General features: G+C 42.4%; 1 protein-coding gene across 3 annotated transcripts in view; it reads right to left on the bottom strand.

Moving 5' to 3' along the window:
• eif4g1a (eukaryotic translation initiation factor 4 gamma, 1a) overlaps positions 1-19,141 on the bottom strand; it is a 20,850-nt gene extending 1,709 nt beyond the window's left edge. Inside the window, exons 1-32 of one of the 3 annotated variants that reach the window (XM_005721329.1) lie at positions 18,672-19,141; positions 16,884-17,010; positions 16,700-16,786; positions 16,475-16,507; positions 15,366-15,386; positions 14,886-15,056; positions 13,231-13,330; positions 12,238-12,348; positions 11,215-11,360; positions 10,908-10,997; positions 10,018-10,087; positions 9,028-9,927; positions 8,838-8,926; positions 8,536-8,725; positions 8,013-8,146; positions 7,334-7,453; positions 6,591-6,959; positions 6,235-6,381; positions 5,911-6,147; positions 5,602-5,706; positions 4,449-4,727; positions 4,248-4,365; positions 4,059-4,158; positions 3,429-3,727; positions 3,200-3,321; positions 2,934-3,106; positions 2,710-2,835; positions 2,347-2,428; positions 2,125-2,223; positions 1,644-1,787; positions 1,448-1,529; positions 1,073-1,213 (exon numbers count right to left, since the gene is read on the bottom strand). In XM_005721329.1, the coding sequence (XP_005721386.1) occupies positions 1,073-1,213; positions 1,448-1,529; positions 1,644-1,787; positions 2,125-2,223; positions 2,347-2,428; positions 2,710-2,835; positions 2,934-3,106; positions 3,200-3,321; positions 3,429-3,727; positions 4,059-4,158; positions 4,248-4,365; positions 4,449-4,727; positions 5,602-5,706; positions 5,911-6,147; positions 6,235-6,381; positions 6,591-6,959; positions 7,334-7,453; positions 8,013-8,146; positions 8,536-8,725; positions 8,838-8,926; positions 9,028-9,927; positions 10,018-10,087; positions 10,908-10,997; positions 11,215-11,360; positions 12,238-12,348; positions 13,231-13,330; positions 14,886-15,056; positions 15,366-15,386; positions 16,475-16,507; positions 16,700-16,786; positions 16,884-16,958 (4,960 nt within the window). In that variant the 5' untranslated portion in view covers positions 16,959-17,010; positions 18,672-19,141. Of the gene's footprint in view, positions 1-1,072; positions 1,214-1,447; positions 1,530-1,643; positions 1,788-2,124; positions 2,224-2,346; positions 2,429-2,709; positions 2,836-2,933; positions 3,107-3,199; positions 3,322-3,428; positions 3,728-4,058; positions 4,159-4,247; positions 4,366-4,448; positions 4,728-5,601; positions 5,707-5,910; positions 6,148-6,234; positions 6,382-6,590; positions 6,960-7,333; positions 7,454-8,012; positions 8,147-8,535; positions 8,726-8,837; positions 8,927-9,027; positions 9,928-10,017; positions 10,088-10,907; positions 10,998-11,211; positions 11,361-12,237; positions 12,349-13,230; positions 13,331-14,885; positions 15,057-15,365; positions 15,387-16,474; positions 16,508-16,699; positions 16,787-16,883; positions 17,011-18,671 lie in introns of all 3 variants that reach the window. The other 2 variants (XM_005721330.1, XM_005721331.1) reach the window with 2 other exon arrangements.
• Between the last annotated feature and the right edge of the window lie 928 nt (positions 19,142-20,069).

Below are 20,069 nucleotides of genomic sequence, written 5' to 3'. Positions count from 1 at the left end.
TGTCTGGCAAAGGGAATTTTACAGATCCTTTATTTATCCAGGTAAAAAAGTCTCGCAAACATTAAAAACATATTATTAAAGAATGATCTGGGAAGCAAAAATGACAACATAACATTGCTGATCTATAAAAATTATTTCAAGTGGTCAACAAGGACTGGATTGATTAGAAAGTAGATACAATAACGCAAATCTATAAAGATACTTTGTAACAGTTGATTTTGTAGTTTTCGCTTAAAAACTGACTTTAAGTTTTTTCCTTTCTTTGGGGAAACATGAACTTTGTATATGCCAACAAGACCGCTTACAGTGACGTGAAGGCTTTTTAAAATAGACAGCAACATAAAGAACCGAAGCATTGAATTTCCAGCAAACAGCTGATTTCGTTACATGTCCCTGCTCGATTACTCTGAGCGACAGCTACTGTCAGCTGAATTTGAAACAAGCTCACAGGAAAGATTTCTGCTTGATTTGTGCTCTTTAAACAAGCTTACTGGACTTTAGTAACATTTAAAAAAAAAAAAAAAAACTTCTCTGAAATAATTCAAAGACAGACTTGGAGGGAGCGAGACTCATCCAGAGAACATTTATCACTAATAATTTACAAAGGCCAATAAATTTGCCATCTTGTGCCATTATCTGAACCGATTTATGGTATCTTCCTGCTGTGTCTCGATGCACGATCAAGAATCCAGGTTAAACAAAAAAGAAATCTCAGAAAGCTGAGCGACATTATCAGTGGGAGGTGCATCACATCACTCATCCATGTGACTTCTTTAAGTTCTCCCAACCTTATAATCAGCCCAGCTGCACGACTGAAACCAGTATCACCGCATTACAGTAAGCCTTGAGTTCAGTTTCGTCTCCGCTGACTTTCATGAAATTTGGGATCATTTGCTTATGTTGCCAAAAAGACGCAACAGCTGAGGAAACCACATTAAAATGACACTTTGAATCATTGGCGACTTTGACGCCTGGATTTAACAGATGCTTCAGTATCTAAATATTTATAAGTGAACCAATCAGATTTGTATGTTCGGCAGTATTACAGTTCACTGTAAGTGGGGAAACTCACGAGCAGGCTGCTCCATGTGCACCATCAGAGCCTGGAGGGCGTACAGGGCCTGCAGCTCTTTCTGCTCGTCGTACAGGTATCTCTGCAGCAGAGAGGCTCTCTGGCCGATCTGCTGTGCATCCACCTTGTACGGGTTGTCACCTGAAACGAAGTGAACAAGTTTTTAAACCAGAAAGTGTGATTTTTAAAAGTAAGCGCTATTAAAATTTACTATAAAATAAATCCGTTTTCATTTATTTAAAAAACAAACAAAACAACAACTATATTTTCCATACTTCAGAATTTGAGCTTGGGTCGTTGTGAAAAGAAAAAAGACTAAATCATAGACACACACACGGAAATAGAGGCAGCTCGTGGTGTATTAGTCATACTTACATATGATAGCAGACTGGCACACTGATGTCATCAATGCTCGTACAAACTGGTTCGAAGCAGTCTGCTGCTCGTCCAAGTTAGCCTGAAAATAGGAAACAAAATGCAGTTGGAGAGGGGGAACATGAACAACACTGGAAAATAAGAGCACGCACAAAATGTTCAAGTCTGAAAACACTCTGTACTGCCTCACACACACCTCGATCCAGTCTCTGATGCGTTGATTGTTGGCCTTGTCCTGGAGGAGTCTGTCCAGCTGTTTGCTGATCTCCTCTCCGCTGAGGACCTTCTTCTTACTGGCCTCTTTGGGCTCCATCTCCTCTCCCACGGTGAACTCCACTTTCTGAAATACACAATTAAATGTGTTATAAAAAAAAGAAAAGAAAAAAAAGAAAAAAGCCTGAAAACACGGAGTAACTTGTTTCTAATCGTAAATCCCCACAAGCAAAAATCTCTCCTGCTTTCATCTCTGCCCACCAGGTAGACTCCAGCTGTGTTTGTCTGTCTTTGGTGCTGTGCAGGATGTGCTGCTTTCTCGTTACCATTTTAAGCTTTGTTGTTACAAAATAGACCAATTATAGCTGCTTTAAACGTATCCTAACATTTTTAGACCACTAAACAAAACTCCAAAAGTGCAGACAAGTGTTTTATCGTCTAAAACCTGAACGTGTTGCACGTACCTGATCGGTGACAAACTTGTTGACGTCTTCATCTTTGGGCAAGAAGTCGTTCCAATTTAGCCCAGCCTCTGTCCACAAAGCCCCGACCTTATTGGGGGTCTTAAGGGGAGAAAAGGGCCAGATAATCAAATATTTTTATTTCTTTTTCTTTCTCTCTTTTTTTTAACCAAAACCAAAAAAACATGTGCAACACAAGGTAATAAAACGAGTGTGTTCGGTTACCTTTTCTTTACAAAGCAACTTGAGGATCTGTACCAGCAGCACGCTGGCCTTCCCCAGAGGCACAAGAGGCTTTGAGATCTCCCTGAAGACACAGATGCACTGAATTAAGCTCCCATTTTTCTTAGAGCTGGATTATAATTCAGTTTATCTCATTTTAAAGATGGAAATAAGTGACCTAGTTTTAAATTTAGCTTAAAATCTTTATTTCCGAGAAACACCGTCAACAAAAGAATCTCTGGAAAATGATTCCAACACTATTTACAGTTTAAAAACGTCCATTTCCATCAGACTATATTCTAAAGTCAAAGTATTCGAGTTTGCTTTCACTTATTTGAAATGTGACCGCTGACATTAAGCTCTCACCTGAACAGCTGTCCCATAGGGATGCCTCCCTCGTGGAGCATAGGAGTAATAAGCTCAGCCAGGTAGAGCCAGATGTGAGGTATATCTATGGCCATGTCTTCTGCTACCTCCAGAATCTCTAGTAGCCTGCAAAAGAATCGGCTTTAGTTCCATCTGCTCGAGAACATCCATCGAGGGTAGATTTTAGTTGAAACCAGGCGGCGTTCTTCCTGTTACACGCTTACCCTTTGTAGTACTGCTGCGTGGGCAAAGTCCCTGCCTTTATAAGCTGGTGCAGCAACAGGCCCATGTGTTCCCGAGCGATGGTGCTTCGTTCAAGCGTCGACTCCAAGCCGTTCCGCACGAACACGTACAGCAGTGATGTGCTGTTGAGCTCCACCACACACTGCAATGCCTCCTACAGCACCAGAGTGACACAAAGCAATGCTGTTAACACGGTTCACTTCTAAACATGGAAGTATAACTCTGATTGTTAGAGGCAAGTCTGCACCTTGACATCATTGATGTGGAGGTATTCTTCAATGATCGCATGCGACTTCTTCTCCACTTCCTCTTCAGTCAAGGCAGGTTTAGGGAGAGATGGAGGAGGAGTGGGAGCGCTCTCACGCTTAACTGAAGAAATTTGGTAAAAATACAACTTGAAGCTCATTGTTCTTTATGTCCTTTTCTTTAAACCACATCTTTCTCTATTCAACTCTTTTTAATTCTTTATTTCATACCTGGAACGAAGTCACTACCCTTGTCCCGACTTCCTCTATCTCTGCTTCCTCGGTCTCTGCTTCCCCGATCCCTGCTTCCTCTGTCCCGACTGTCTGTCATGCTGGCGACGCGGCGCACAGATTCAGTTGAAGACCTGCCATCTCCTCCCCTCCCGCCGCGCTCTTGCGACTCTCTGCTGAAGCTTCTCTTGGTGACTTGGTTCGCTTCCCGTCCTTCGCTGCGATCAAATCTGTCAAATCGATCCCTGTTGCGGTCGCTCCTGTCCCTGTTGCTCCCACGTTCGCGGCTCGAACTCGACCTAATAGTAAAAGGAGACACAAAGAGGTCATTTTAACACACTCAATCAATTTGTAATCATGTACCACTAAACTTTTTGTATTTTTTGAGACCGTAGTAGGCTCTTGTATACAAAGGGGAGGCCAGATGGAGGAAGATTAGTATTCAAGTGGTCGCCATCTGCAACCTCACAACTAGATGCCAGTAAAATGTGTTTTGAAAAACGTGACATCAACATAAAGTAAAAAATAAGAGTGCCTATGACAAGTGATAAACTAAAATTTGTGAATCAAGTACTCAACTAAAGCAGAAGCAGACTAATTAATGAGAAAATATTTGTTGCTTCTGAGTACCTTTGAGGAACTCTGCGATCAGAGTCTGTTGAAGACATCAAGGACCCAGACTGTAGGGCAGAGAAGCGGTTGAGAGTGCTGGTACCCGGACGCCCAGAGTCTAGAAAGATGGAAATGAATAGATTAAGAGCCAAACCACAAACAGCCACTAAGCAATGCTGTGCTTTAGAAGAAAGCTGAAGGTCTTACCCTGGTCTCCACTCGCTGGTTTAGCTCCAGTTCCTCCGCTGCTGCCTTTTCCCCAGCTGCCCCACATGCCTTTGCCACCCGGAGCCAACAGCTGGTTGTTGAAATCCATAGCACCAGGCTACAGGGAAACAAAAAAGTTATATTCATTCTCAAGAGGCCTGAGAAAGAGCTCAAACCTTCACATGAATTTTCGGACGTTACCTTTGTGATCTTGCTTAGGCGGGTGGTGTCGATGGGTCTGTTCTTGGAGATGGGGACTGTGTTCCACCCCTCATCCTGAGGCTGGCTGGTCCGGCCACCTCCTGGTGTGTGAGGGCCTCGGCTGCCCATGTTTCCCGTGAACCTGTCTCTGCTTTCCTTCTTGGTCATGAGCTGCTGCTGGACTTTCATCTGTTCCCTGTGCTCCTCCATCTCTGCTTCCTTATGAATCTGATCAATTGTCTTAGGACCCTGGTCTCCTCTACGAGGCACCCAGTTATTCTGTGGATCAGAGACAGAAGACAATTAACACCCGTGAGCCACTCTGGGGTGTTTCCAGTCTGTGTTTTGGATTACATTTGTAATAGTACAAATGTTCTGATAGGAGAACCTGAGACAGAAAGCATATCCACCCTTAATAACAGTTTTACATGGGTCAAAGATTTTCATTTTTAAGCCCTTTGTGACATAAAAGAAAAAGGGGGAAAAATGAAATCCTTGTTCTATTCTGCAGCTTCAGTATGATCAACATAAACCGCTTTCCAGTGTTCCTCCTGTTCACAGCAAATCTCTAGAGTGGAGCAAAAATTGTCGTTGCCAACTGCAGGCCAAGATGTTGGAGATGAGATACTGAAAGGGCAAGCAGCTGAATGTTATCAAGAACCACCACACCAGTGACATGGCTTGATATCCAGCAGGTAAGGAAATATGAGAAGGAAAGAACTGGACCTAGGTGATTTGCAACGTGAACGCCGTAAACTTTCAAAATAAAAGTCAGGGGTCTGCTTGCTGGCAAATCTATGCCTGATGATGCTGATGATGCCGTTCTCATGGACAGAAAAAAAAGAAAGTTTTTTCAAACTAACCCTTTACCCCTTTGAAGCCTACCAGCAGTAACCCTTGACGCCATTTTCTGAACCGAGTACTCACTGTCTTATTTTAGCACTGCTTATAGAACAAAACAACTGGGTGCGCACCAGAAGTTTGTGAGTGTGGTCTCTGCTATGTAGATAGCCTTGTAAAAAAAACCAAAAAAACCCTTCAGACTGTACTGTATATAAACACTGAGATACATACACTACTAAGTCAAGTCATGATAAATGCTGGCTATCAGTTCTTTATTGCTCTAAAATGTTGAATATGATTTAACAGTTACCCTTCTGAGGTCCAAAACATCTTGCAGCATGAAGCGGATTCTTGATGAAGTCTTTCTCTCTTTAATGATCTTGTCCATCTGATTAAAATACTGATCCATGCGAGGCTGTCGGGGACACAGAAAAGAGTGAATTTTATGAGGTACAGGTACCAAATGACAAACTGTGTGTACCTAATGATACATCGAGAACTGCCTCCTCAGTTCCTCAACCCATCACTAATGATCAGTGGCCCAGACACGTGGCACAAAAACAAGGTCATCACAGGAGACATCTTAACATATAGCAGTGTTAGTCCATGCTTTACTTACCTTTGCCTTCTCAAAGTCCAGGTCTTTACCAATAGTGGACAGCAGTCTGCAGAGACACTCGAGAGACTCCTCATCATGATTCTTAAGTAGTTTCACGACACAGTCGTGCATGATTGGCTCTGTCAGCATCTTAAGCTTAAACAGTTCACCAATGAACTTTATGTTGCCCAGTGAGCGGCGTCGAGCTTTATCTCTGGCCTCCTCCAGCTCCACCCTGAAGCGCTCACGCTCCTCACCCTGCAGGCGGATACAAGTTTGTGCTTAGTGTACGAGTCATATGACAAGTTTACTCTAAATCTGAACGGTGGTTTTGACAGTTCTTACGTCTTTGGCAGCCTCCAATTCCTTTTGCTTTTTCTCAAAGATCTCATCATCATCCTGGTCCTTCTCAAACTCTTTCTGGCAGCGGTTGAGCAGCAGTTTGCGGAAGTTCACAAAAACTCCTGGCTTGTCTGAAGTGGGGACTTTCAGCTGGTGGAAGACAACATTCAATGTCACCAGGGGATTTTAACGCACGTTTTCCTATTCAACTGCATTTAACAAATATGTAGCTGAGAGTATGCTCCTTCAGTTCCTCAATACCATCACAAAAGTTCAGTGGCCCAGACACGTGGCACTAAAAAGAAGTCATCACTAGAGCATATGATCAAAGCACAACATCCAACCTTCACTAGACTCACCCCCATAAGGCAGCGGCACATGTTGGCGTAGGCCACAGAGAAGTTGGGCTCTGAGATGGCCTTCTCAAAGATGAGGTCGATGGCTCCCTTTAGCCTCTCCTCAGTGTCTATCGTCAGCTCTGTCACTTGTTTCATCAGCTCCTGAAACTTCTGTGGCGTAAGCTTGTTGAGGATGCTCCGCAGACGCTTGAACAGCTCTCGAGTCTTGGCCTGTTCTGGGTCTTCCTCTTCAGGCTCATCAACACGGCCACGAGTGACCTTTTTCACAGAGGGCTTCCAGGCCTTCTCAGCCTTGCTGAGCTGCACGTCGTCATTTAGCGACATGCTGGTGATAATTTTTTTGGTTTGAGAGCGACGGGGCCCGGATGGCTAAATGGAGAGAAACGCATAAATATTTTAAAAAGCTAGTAGGAAAAAACTTCACTAAACAAAAAGTTTACGTTAGAGATCGCTGCCTTTGCAAACAGCTTGTCTGCCAAACGTAACATCACAACTGCTGGCATTCATTGCACTTTTGTGTCATGTCAGCTCATAATACATCTCTTTATCTCAAAAAACATCAGACAAGTACTCCAGCACGTTGTAGGAAGACAGGCACAGAGGGAGATCGTTTTACTTCAGGGCATCACATCTCAAGTGCAAAAGTATAAAAACGGTGTGCTGACGACACACTTGGTAAACCTATTAACTATAATGCAAGTTAATGCTTAAAGTGTCTTTTAAAAACTGTAAAATTAGCTAACCGGGCCACGAGGTCCTCCCACTGATCTGCTCCCAAGGTTCCCTAAATATGAGGGAGTAAAATCAGGACCAGTGTTCATCAGGCGAGATGGGTCAGCAGGTCGTAGTGGAGTCTTGTTCACCTGCAATTAAAGAGGCAAAAATAAATAAAGGAAAAATCACCCGTGTTTTCACACAAAGTTTAAAATACTGGCAGTCGGCAGCACTACCCCTCAGCCTCCTAGTAGATCAACATATGGTATCAGTTTGAAAATCCTGACTTTGTTCTCGTTTTTGCATTCACAAGATTTTCAGGAAACTTCACCTCTGACCTTGAACTTTAGGACAAGGTCACTGAAATTCAAACTTGGGAGATTTTTAGCAGATGCACCTACTGATGTGAATTTCAAAATCCTACATCGCCTCATTATCGCATTTACACCCGCCCACTCGCTTGCTCTGTGTGGTGACAACAATACCCCGTCAGCCTTTAACAAAGCTGTGACGGCCCGGGACAACGCATCAGGTTACAAAAATCGGGAGTTGCACGACTGGCTGAAGCGCCTCAAAGATTGTGGTGCGCTTCATGATGTGAGGTCAAAATTTACAGATGAGGGGTAAAAAAAAAAAAAAACTGCCATATTCTTCAACTCAATTTGTATCGTTTCTGCGTTCTTTTACACAAAGCTCAACATCACCTACCTTATCCAGCACCACATCACTGATGATAGGCAGGCCCTCAGGCTTGTGCATACTGGCGCTGATGAACTGGCAGCCCAGGAGGAACTCCCTGTCGTACCGCTTCTTGTCCTCCGGGTTTATTGGCTTCCATTCTTCTGCACAACGTACAGGAAATATGCAAAGGCACATGATTAAAGGCACACTACAGTAAAGGCACAGCTGAAAGATGGCTGTGATAATCCACTCTGTCAGTGCAGATTCTTTGAAACTAAAATAATAAAACGATGACGGCACATGAGCAAAACTATGAGAGAAACTAAAGTCACCATAAAGAGATATTCACACTGTGCTTAAATCAAACAAGGCCTCATCCTTCCAGCATATAAATGCAGGCACAAGGAAAAAACAGACTTAAAATTTAATGCTGAAATAAATTATATTTGCCCTAAGACCAAAGTATGTACAGAGTTTTATCAGTTTAGCTTTAGGGAAAAGATTAAAACATTTAAAGATTTTTTTAGCCTTTTAAGCTTTCAAAGCGTACCTTGTTTGTACTGGTATTTCTGCTCAGTTGGCTCAGGTGTGGCTTTAGACTTGTCAGGTTCTGCATTCTGCTTGTCCTCTTTTTGCTCCCAGGTCTCATCTGCCACTTCGACAGGAAGTTCAGCTGGTGCTGGAGCTGGAGGGTTGGCCTGAGTGGGCATGGGTTCAGAGGCAGGCTTGGCATCCTGTTCCTGCAAAAAGAAAGAAAAGATCAAGTTTTCTAAGAATCTGTTGTTTATTGAGAGTAAAAGATGGACACCCAGTTTAAGAGCTCTTTGGACTGTCATCTGATTTAACACAAACCTCTGTGAAGGCATCCAGGAGATTCCCAATGGCCTCCTTCTTGTTAAACTCTTTCATGTTCTTTTTCTTCCTTTGCACATGCGTAGCAGCTTCAAAAGGAAAGACAAAGTGATGACATTAAAATTCAGATAAAACAAGATTAGGCATGTGACAGCCTGAGAAGCAAGGGGGGAGGGGGGATTAACTGTACCTTGCATAGTAGATTCTTCTGGGCAGCTAACAGACGCAGGAGGGGTATCCTCACTTTTCTTCTTGCACTCTTCCTCCTCCTTCTCTTCAGCCTCCTCTTTCACCTCCTGGGCTGCTGTTGCAGTTTTAGCCATAGGTGTGGATTCCTGAGATTGAGAAGTGTCTGGCTGTTTGTGGGGCGTAGTGTCTGAAATTGCATTATCCTTGGGCAGTTCTTCGGTCTCCTGAGGAAGGCCGTTGGGGAGAACAGGCTCTGCTGCCTCAACTTGTGTGGATTCAGGTTCGGGGGTAGAGCGCAGAACGGCGTTCTGGGTCTGTGGACCAGCAGGCTCCCGTGCAGGTGGGGGAGGCTGGGAGACTTCAGTTGCCGTTTTTGTAGCCATTTCTTCTTTATTCTTTCTTTCTTCTTCAAGATTGGAAGAACCTGCTGCTGCAGCCTCAGCTGCAGGCTCCAACTTTGTGGTGGCCACCTGCTCTTCTTTTTCCACCTTCTTCACTTCCTCTGTTTTTGCTTCTTCCTTTTCTGGAGCCTTCTCAGCTTGAGCTGGAGCAGCCGGTAGTTCCTCTATTTTCACAGGGGCTTCTGGTGCTTCTGAAGACTGTGAGGTTGCATGAGGAGCATCTACTGTATCAGAAACGGTAGTGCCAACTTTATTTACTGCCTCAGCAGGAGTAGTGGTCAACGTTGCTCCTGGAGGAAGGGAAGGAGGAGACTGCTGGTCCTTTATCAGTGTGGATGGCACCTCAGTAGTAGCTACGGGGGCTACAGATTGTGCAGCTAACTCAGTAGGCAGCACTATTTGGTTGTCCACTTCCTGTTTGCTCTCCAACACAGGCTCAGCATTTGCCGCAGCAAGAGAAGGAGGGGTTTCAGCACTAGTAGGACGCTCTGTGTTATCATCTGGACAGCGAGAGACGTGACAATAAATGACGAGAAAAAATTTACAGTCATTTCTTTTTCACAGAGTCAAACTTAAGAAAATATTCTCACCTCTTCTCGTCTGTGCAATCACAGGCTGGGCAATTTCCCCATTGACCTGTGCAGGACTTGCATCCGGTGCCTGCAATCACAAAGCAATAGCGGCCTTTAATAAATAAAATAGAAAACCCACTACACGGGCTTTTAACAATGAGCATCAACACACATTTGGTGCAATTTGTTACAAGTTTTTTTCTCCTCACATTTGGTGGATATTGTCTGAGGTGGTATTGATTCAGACCTGTTTCTTTGAAGGCTGCAGTGTCACTCAACTCTTTTAAAAAGTGATTCGTTTGTGTTGCCCGTTTCCCCTCCAACTAGCAATTTTCAACTTTGGCAATAGCTCAACGCATCAGTGCATTTTTGTTTGCATTTGCTTAGACTCAGCATAGTTTGCTTAGTGAAACTGACCTCAGCTGTGCTGACTATTAGAAAGTACCATGAAGACAAAAAAGAAAACAAGAAAAAGACATCAACACAGTTGCAGATGTACTTAAAAAAAAAAAAAAAATCCACAACGGTGCCTTTATGTACAGATAAATTCATATTCCTTCCTTTTTAAAGTAAGAGAAAATAAAAATAAAAAAGTGAGAGCAATCATCACCTAACAACATCTTCTTTTGTTGTCTTTTTATAACTTACCTTTGTTTTGTCTATATAAAGCAAAACGTTGGCTTCACATTGAAAAAAAATTACTTTGTTCTAAAGCAAATAGTGAAGTGAAGTGAAGACAAAATGAACATGAGAAAAACATAATGAAGTTCTGAGCTTTACTGTATTACTTTAAACACAGAGTACCACATGTCAGTACAAGATAGCCAACTATACTTTAGATTTCTGATAAAAGACAAATGTACAACACCATCATTACTCTATTTAAATCAGTCACTTCAAAGTCTTACCTGTGGTGTCGGTGTGGTGGAGGACATTACACCCGACAGGATCTCGTGCGTGATATCGCGTCCACCCTGGTTGGGGTCTCGTATTGTTATCTATTAGAGAAAAGGCAAATGACATTAAAATACAAACAATGTGCAACCATCCTGCCACTACTGATCTACAGCTGCTGACCCCCATCATGACAAATACTATTGTTGTTTTCAGGTTAAAAGGGAAAGTTCCACATTGAACACACAATACAGTGTCTCTCCATTCAACATTTTTGACCTCATTCAAGAGGTGTGCTGTGCTTTTGTTGGGACATACTACCGGTCTGCGTTCTCTCTTCATTAGGCCTTGTGACTGTGCAGGGGCTTGCTGAGGAGGCGGGACTTGTAGCTGTTGCTGGGTGGACAGCATGACCGAAGGCTGGACAGATGGGGGATACTGAGGCGGAGTTGGATAGTATGCTCCAGCTGTAAAGTTGAAATGAAACAAAGAATAGAAATTGCAAAATAAATCATAAAAACAACTCAGAATAAACAAGAGTTTTCAAGAGTTCAAACTAAAATAAAAATCTGTATGTACTTGTTTCACTTGATTGAGATTTTTTTTTCTACATTGCTGATAACTGTTGGGGGGAAAAAATGTAAAGGTGCAATAGCAAACATTTGTACGTGTACACAAAGTGTGGTTTCAGATATAAACGTGTACTTAAAGGCTAATTTGTGGGCTTATTTTTTATGTTTTTGATCAACATTATATATTAAGTTAACAACAAAGTCTATGAATTAATGATGGCTGAATTTGACTACTACACAAAACTTTACTACTTCTGTCTACAATACGTGATGAATTATAAAGATCAAAACAGCCCACTTTACATTCAGTTGTGTAAGGAGGCATAACTGCCATTTGCTCTTTACATTCACATCTGTCCAGACTTTTTAAAGCAATTTAATGGGCTGGCACCAGAAGCTGGAGCCACCGATTCAGCATCCAGCCAGATTTAAACATTTACAAGTAGTATTGCTGTACAGAAAATTACTTCAAACGGAAGTTGGTTTTTGACCCTTTGTATGCAAAATTCCATTTATTTAGCTTCTTAAACAAGAAACAAATGGAGAGAAAAAAAAGCCATAAGCTGTCATCACCACAGAGGCATCACTAGGCTACAAGCTAAAAGTTTCAGTTAAAGTTTTTCTCTGTATTTGCTACAACTACATTTAAATAACATCCATCGCCGTGTGTACGTGGCCTACACGTACGAAATCAGAGACAGGAAGACACGGTTAGAGACAGGAAGTGCCACAGAAGCCTGCTGACCACCACAAAAGCACACACACTACTCACCGGGGTAGCGCTGGGAGGCGAGAGGCGCACCGTGGAGAGAGAGACGGCCGTTCTCTCGCCCGCCTCCTCTCCCCCCGCCACCCCGCCTCTCCCTCGCGGCAAGAGAGGGCTCTGAACCAACGCAGCAAAGGAGAGGAAGGGAGTGAGGGACGGGAGAGGGAGGAAAGAAGGAGAGGGCAGGAAGAGACAGATGCAGAATGTGTTAATGAGAGGATCCAGAGGAAGCAGGGTGTTAAGAAGGTCCCATGAAATGAACAATGTCTCTACTGTACACTTACCTTGTGCTCTTGGCATATATTTAGTTTCAAATAGTACAAATTTTGAAGTGCACTACCATCACACAAGGGTCTTTATAAGTAAATACAATGGGGGTTTTAACTGAGCCAACAAACCCCCACTTATCTATACGTATATATAAAATATCTGTGCATTAGTACAAATGTACTAAAGCAAATCAGTTTTTGTAGCAGTTGCGTTTCCTGCTTAAAAAGTGCAGTTCATTCATATTTAAATAGGGTTTCTGGCAACGTTAGCTCCCACACAACGCTTCTGCTGCTGTATGTAGACATGCAAAGAAGGAGAAAACTGCGGTTTCAAAGCCATTTCATGGAACCTACAAGGCAGCGTAAGGTGCAGAAAATGAACACAGGCCAAAGCAGAATTAAGCCCAACTACATGCACATACAGCAGTGTTTGGACTCAAAGGCATATTAAAAAAAAAAAACTAAGAAAAAGAAACACACACAGAGACAGACATACTACAGCAACAAAGATAATTAACCCCCATCACAGAAAAAATAGAAACAAGAAAACAACCCACAATCAGTCAAGCAAAACCACGCCACATTCAGGAATACTTCACAGATGAGGAATTCTGCATGTGGATGTGGTTTTAAATACGGGTTAGAACTTCTCCATTAAGTTCTGTGTTTAAACTGAACGCGTTTGTGGTTCGGCTTGGTTGTTGTGAGTCTTGGGGTTAAAAACCCTTACCATAAGGAGGGTATTCAGCAGGGCTAGTTCCAGTATAGAAGTTTGCTGTGCCGCTGGTCACGGGATACTGCTGGGTAGGAGTCATGTATGGAGCTCGGTACTGTAGAAACAAGACAAACAACAATTAAGTTTTGAGATCCTCACTCCAAAAACCTCTATTAAGAGGACTTTCAAATATTAATGTAGCTCATCGTAACAGGTTTCCAAACTGCGTCTCTCCCGTCCTCACATAGGATCACAAGCTTCAGACGAACTTCCACACTAGCGCTGGTACAGGAGAAGTCAAAACCGAAAGCAAAGAAACTGCCAAGTTTTGGATTTTTTTTTTTTTTTTTTTCACAAAAGTCTCGTGTTACTACATGTCGTCTGTACAATTTGTGAATCTCTGAGCTTTTGTAAGGTTATCATTAAAACAGTAAAAACCAACACAATTATATACAGTGTTCTCAACTCAGCTGTGATGGCAGCAGCAGTGGGAGATTATGACAAAATAAATAAATACGTTTAAATTGTGAGGTGAACAACCTGCAGAATCGGCTGTGATGTCAACTTCAGTTTTGGGTGTGGCTGCTAAGGACTGGAAGGTGGGTGTAATGAAACTCTTTAGAAGACACTTTGGATGAGCCATCATTAGGACTCCTAAAGCACTGAGTGTTTGTTCTTCACTATTAGCGCTTTTTCAACTAGTAAGTACTTGGCACGACTCGGCTTGGTTTCAATCGTTTTCCATTACACCTGAGTACCACCTAATGTGCATAGGGTCGTTATACCAACGTGGTCGAAGGGCCTACAGCGTTATTTGTACCCGACACAAACAACACAACAATGGAGGACATCAAGGTGAAGGTATATCCTTGTTGCCGGGTTACAAAAGTGGCCATTTTGATTTTTGTGAAGGAGATGCTCTCATGACTTACAGTGACACTATTGACCAGTCAAACAGTGGCATGCAGTCTATTGACATCACATTTTCGGATCAACGGAGAGCATTTTGGAACCCCAGCCGAGTACCAGGTACTAAAAAAGTACCTGGTAGCGCCACCTAATGGAGAACCCTAAAAACAGAGTCGAGCTGAGTACGTACTAGTGAAAGATGGCTTTGGGTGTTTATACACCACTATGCATTTAATCATTAGTTATTCTTAATCTCTGGCTCTCTTGCACAGAGTGTCTTTTGTCCTGTTTTCCTCCCACCACCCCCAACTGGTCACGGCACATGGCCGCCCCTCCCTGAGCCTGATTGCGACAGAGGTTTTTTCCTGTTAAAAGGGAGTTTTTCCTTTCTGCTGTCAACAAGAGGGTCATTTGATTGTTGGACTTTTCTCTCCATTGTTGCCGGATAACTCTACAATATAAAGCACCTTGAGGTGACTGCTGTTGGGATTTGGTGCTAAATAAATAAAACTGAATTCAAGTTTAAAATGAAATCTGACACTAAAGACACCAAACTGACATGAAGAATACTGCAACCTTCCAACATTAAACATACAAACAATAATGAAGAGCAATAAGCTCAACATGTTACTATTAAATTCAATTCATTCAGAAGGTAATGTTATCCAAATAAAAGTGTTAAAAAGTGATTGCAACTGTTATGATAAGTATGTATTGATTACTTGGGCTGGCTGCAGAGTAGAGCTCGTGTGTGCACTAACCTGTCCAGAGGGAATGAAGTAGCCTTGAGGAGAGCCAGCAAAAGGTTGGGATATCATCATCATTTGTGAGCCGGGTGGGTAGACATGAGCTGGTGCAACAGCTCGAGGGCCACTATTTCCCGGTACCCTTGGAGCACTGGTGGCCATGGTGGGTCGGTTCTGATAGTAGCTCTTAAAAGAACAAAAACAAAAAGATGACGACTGCATCATATCAGCAGCAAACTTCTGGTTCTGCCTGTGCATTTCATAACAACGGTATTCCTAATTCTTGCTTTTACATTTTTCTGTGCGTTTGCTTCGAGTTGCGCACACGCCGATACCCTTCACCTGGAATCTACGCACTCACAGCAACTGCACATGTGCACACTAAATTCAATTCTGGGTAACTTGGGAGTTTAAATTATCCTGAAAGTCATGACTTCCTGCCACAATGAAGTTAGCACAAGTTAACAGGGGAGGGACGAAGAGAAAAGCTGTTACCTGTAATGCTCTGTATCCACCCTTCAGCCGCGCAACACATGAGCAAAGAGCAAGAAAGGGAGTAAGATTAAGGTGAAAATAGTTTCTTTTCCAACTATTTATTTATGAGTGAAGTATGTATGTGTATATATGTATATATTGTACTATTCTTAGTTAGTGTATTGTCTGTCTTGTCTTAATGTTGGTTTAAAATGGAGCACTGTAACAAAAAATAATTTCCCCCAGGGATTAATAAAGTATTCTGATTCTGATTCTGATTGAAAATGAGGACCGGACACAATGAGGGGGATGTTTGAATTTACAGGAAGAAGAGAGGAGTATGAGAGGTAGCAGTGTGCCTCGCAGTGATGATGGGTACGCTCAAACAACTACAGACGCACATGCAATCGATTCTGGACAGATCATTATAGAAACACGATCCCCTTCTAGTCCTGCAGGGCCCTACTTCTGGTAGGTTAAAGAATCACATTAAGGGCTGCAGGCACATGCAGTTTAATTCATTTTAATATCTGGTGGCAACAAGGCCCTTTATCACTGTGGGATTAGGACAAATGTGGTGATCAATGCAAAACAGTGGCGAGACGTGGGCTGTTTTCAAATGACAGCCTGCTGCACAATTTAGACCGTATCAGAAATGCTTTCATTTCTCAAAAATTTCACAATAATACAATTCATGTCTACAAACCAGGTATTTAAATAAAAAACGATCTGATGCAAGATATGCTGACTTGGTACTAAATTAAGATGAAAGGGGAAAACAAGGACTGAGGAAAAAGGAAAGAACTTTGGGGGACACTGGAAAAGAAAACTGCGTAGAGTTGAATTTTCAGCTGTTTTTAATTTACATCATAGACTCACTTGCAAAACGTAACTTGCATTAAAGTTACATAATGTTGATTACACAATCTAAGGGCTTGAATAATAATTTAATGTTGCAAAAGAGCTCATTTGGATTTGGATGTTTTTTTTTAAAGTAAACTAATCTAAATGGATGTTTAGAAGGGCAGATCTAAACACTCATCTTATCTTCTTTCCCAATTTGTATCTGAAAGCATGCATTATACTAAGGAGACAGAGGGGATGTGAGGAAAAGTAAGGGGTGTTAGTACCTGTTGATGTAAAGTACGGGGCCCAGTAGCAAACTAGGACAGCAGAAGAGAGGAAAGAAGTCAAGATTCACATTCAAGGACAAGGACGGCAAATAGCGGTTATAACACACAAGTCGAGGCAAAGCCTTACAGCAGAAGAAGCTATGTCAGAAACTGTTGTGAAAGAGCAAGAAAGAAAGGGGTTTTCAACCATATCAACAACAGAAAGCATGCTGTGAACAATACCTGTCTTGGCTGTGGTGCAGAGTTCATTTGTGGAGGTGGAGGGGTTGCAAAAACAAGAGAAGTTGGCTGTCCAGGGCCGTAGGCAGCCTTAATAGGAGAGAACAGAAGAGGAGGGAGAGGGGGGATAGGTTACTAAACTCTAAACTACCAAAATAAATAAACAAACTATGTTAGTGGGTCTCACCTGTGTCAATCCAGGGGAAGGGGCAGGATTGGGGACAGAAGTGGGTCCCGCTATAGGCTGTGGTGGTTTGTTCATTTCACGTTCTTTTATGGTACTGCATTAGGGTGGCGATGTGGTGCCAGCCTTCCTGGGGGGAAAGACGAGCAAGAAATAATGTCAAAATGAGAAGAACATGAAATTACTTTGAGCTGAAATGTGATTTTTTAACATTTGCAAGCAGGTATTCCAGGTCTTTGTTAAAAATACTAATTACAGCCATTGAGGTTGGATACTAAAGATCACTGTAAGGAGACATGTTGAACCTTTAGTGTAGCAACATCTAACCAAGCAGCCAGGGTGTGGCCTGCAGTTTCGCCTGTGATAACACCACCACCTCCCCAATCTCGTTCCCTTGCATTTTTACAGAGCTCATATGAGGATGCAATTAGTGTCTTTCCCTCCTCCATCCTTGATTAAATCAGCTGGTAACACAATTATGTGTTTTATCTTCCATTCAAAGCTTAGGTTGAGTAGATAAGGGTTCAAATTACTTTCAAATAAATGCCTGCCTTAGACACCAATGCTAATTCGTCAGTTATTAAAGCTCACACGCACGCTGTTTTTAAGTGAATCTAAGAAAATGGATACCTCAGGTCAAAGTTCATTTACTGTGTGAACAGAAGCTAAGCCCCCCCTCCCTCCCGTTTGTGCAAATAAACCATACAAAACTCAATACTGACTGCCGTTTTCCCATGAGTAAATGACGGCTGCGGGGGGTTGAAACTAAAAAACAAAAAAATGATAGAATTGCTTTTAAAAAATATAAACTGCCGTAATAGCAGGAGACGTGTCATACACCATCCACCTGCTGACACAGTGACTATCGTCAGATGCTAGCTGGTGCCATGCTTCTTTTTGACAGGGCTTCAATGCTTCCATATGGCGCGCCAGAAGCGATGGCTAACGGGCTTATGATTCACGAATAAATGTAAACGGTCTTGTATTAGCTGACATTTACCGTAAAACATTTTTTATGGCCTGCTAACGAATCAGAAATGCCCCGGCGAGGTTGGCTGGATCGTTAGCCCACAGCCGGCTAATGTTACGTGTCCCACCATCACAGACATTTTACTTAGTTACGCTACGTGGCTGAGTCCGCATTTAACCTTAATGTACACAGAGCCCGGTCAAACAGTTTTACTGTGCTGATTATAAGAATACACATTTATACTCAAAGGCCGGGAACAGTGAAGTAGTTAGCTTTGTCAATAATGTTGCAACACGCGACAGCGATTAGGTTAAGTTACAGTCATGCTATTGTTGGTTAACATTGGCTAGCGGTTAGCGGGGTGTTACAGGCCCGGCGACACCGTGTACCTGATGTTCATGGTTAACGTGGCCTAATATTTTGGCACTGAGGGCACCGACTTTAGATTCAAGACAGCACTAAAGAAATCAATCCAGATCGCAGTAAATATTGATTTCATTTAATTATTTTTTAACCGAGAACCGAAAAAGCGTTAGGTTAGGGTTAGCCATAGCTTTCCCACGAAGCCCACCGAGATAACCAAACCAAAACAGCCAACGCTGTTAATTTAGGTAACTTTAGGTTAGCGTCAGCTCTAAATAAAAAAAATACTGAACTGACGGAAAACACTAAGATAAAGTAGTTTTACCGGGACCCAGGGGAGGATTAGCCTGCTAGCTCTGCTGGTGTGTGTGGACGGTCAGGGCCTGCTCAGCCCGTGTGCCTTTCACAAAAATGCAGCCCCGCTCGGGGAACTAGCATACCGCCGGGTTTCTTCTTACCAGGAATTATAACAGTTACTGTGTTGCAAGGTAGGAACTCGGGGAATCAGCCTCGGCTCAGTCTTCTGTTAATGAAAGCGGTGGTGCTGCTGTTTCCTTGTCCTTTAACTCCAACAGAAAAATGATGCCCTTCTTGGCTAATGACTTAGCGAGCTAGTTAGCTAACCGGCAGATGGGGGAGAGTGCTAAACTGTCACTTCGGTTTAAACCCCCAGGCGTGCAAAAGTGACAGTGCTCAAAATCAAATAATATAGTCCTTCGGGAATACTATTGACAACTCCGATGGCCCCAAGAAAAGCCTCTGGACCGCAGGTCCATGATCAAGGCGTCGATGGTGATGGATTGCCGGTTAGGTATATACACAAGTATCGTGTGATGCGGCTCAGAGAGAGGCCATAGTGCGATGTTTCTCCTGTGCGAAAGCCGGTACGCCTCCGAGTCGCATGGGTAACTTCCGGGGAAATTAAAATTTGATGCAGTTTCCTTGGTCATGTGATGCAGGAGCTTGACTCCTTTGATCAACCGAGGCCTCCGTATTCAAAGTGAGCCATTATCTGGAACAACACTAAGCTGATATCTTTAACTCTTTTACGGTGTTTTAAAAAAGCGCATTTGAGTACTTACATTTCCATCACAGCTGGGACATGATGTTGCTGAGTAGACTGTGATTAGCCTCTTGTTGCAGAAGATAATGAAGTTAGCTTAACTTTATTTTACTGCATCATGTTTGATTGGGAATCTGATCATTTCTATTTATTTAATGTTAATCTGTTTAATACCATTAAATAATTACTAATGTATCTGCTATTAATTTTGAGTTGTTTAACAAAGCAGTAGTAAGGGAATATACTACAGTACTGAGCAAAAGTCTCAAGCCATTTCTCATATATATATATGTGTGTGTGTGTGTGTGTGTGTGTGTGTGTATATAGATATATGTATGAAATATGTGCAAGCATTCATGAAAATAGAGTATATACCATTCCCATTGTCTCTAGAATCACTGTCCTGCTTGAAAATGAAGGCGATGCCAATGGAATGCTTTCCAGGTGGTATTGCATGGTAGATTAATGGATCAGTCCCTTCACCACTGGCTGAAATGCAGCCAAAGCATGACACAGCCTCCACTGTGTTTTACTGATGGCAGTGTACACTCACTGTTGTACCTCTCTTCTGACCTCTGTGCACACTCACAATGATTTGACGAAAAATTGATATTTGGATTCATTACTGACCTGTTGGAAAGGTTATTATAGTTAACTCAAACGAAACTAAAAACCGATATTGTATGGGGGACGATTGTTTTCGTTTTAGTTAACACAGCTAAAAATAAAAACTAGACCTTGAAAAAAATTAACTTGTCAACTTGGACAGCTAACTAAAATAAAATAAAAATTG

The sequence above is a fragment of the Pundamilia nyererei genome, unplaced genomic scaffold (assembly GCF_000239375.1).
Source record: "Pundamilia nyererei isolate P.nyererei 1_Seehausen unplaced genomic scaffold, PunNye1.0 scaffold00004, whole genome shotgun sequence".
Taxonomy (NCBI): Eukaryota; Metazoa; Chordata; class Actinopteri; order Cichliformes; family Cichlidae; genus Pundamilia; species Pundamilia nyererei.
This window is presented reverse-complemented; position numbering and strand designations above follow the sequence as displayed.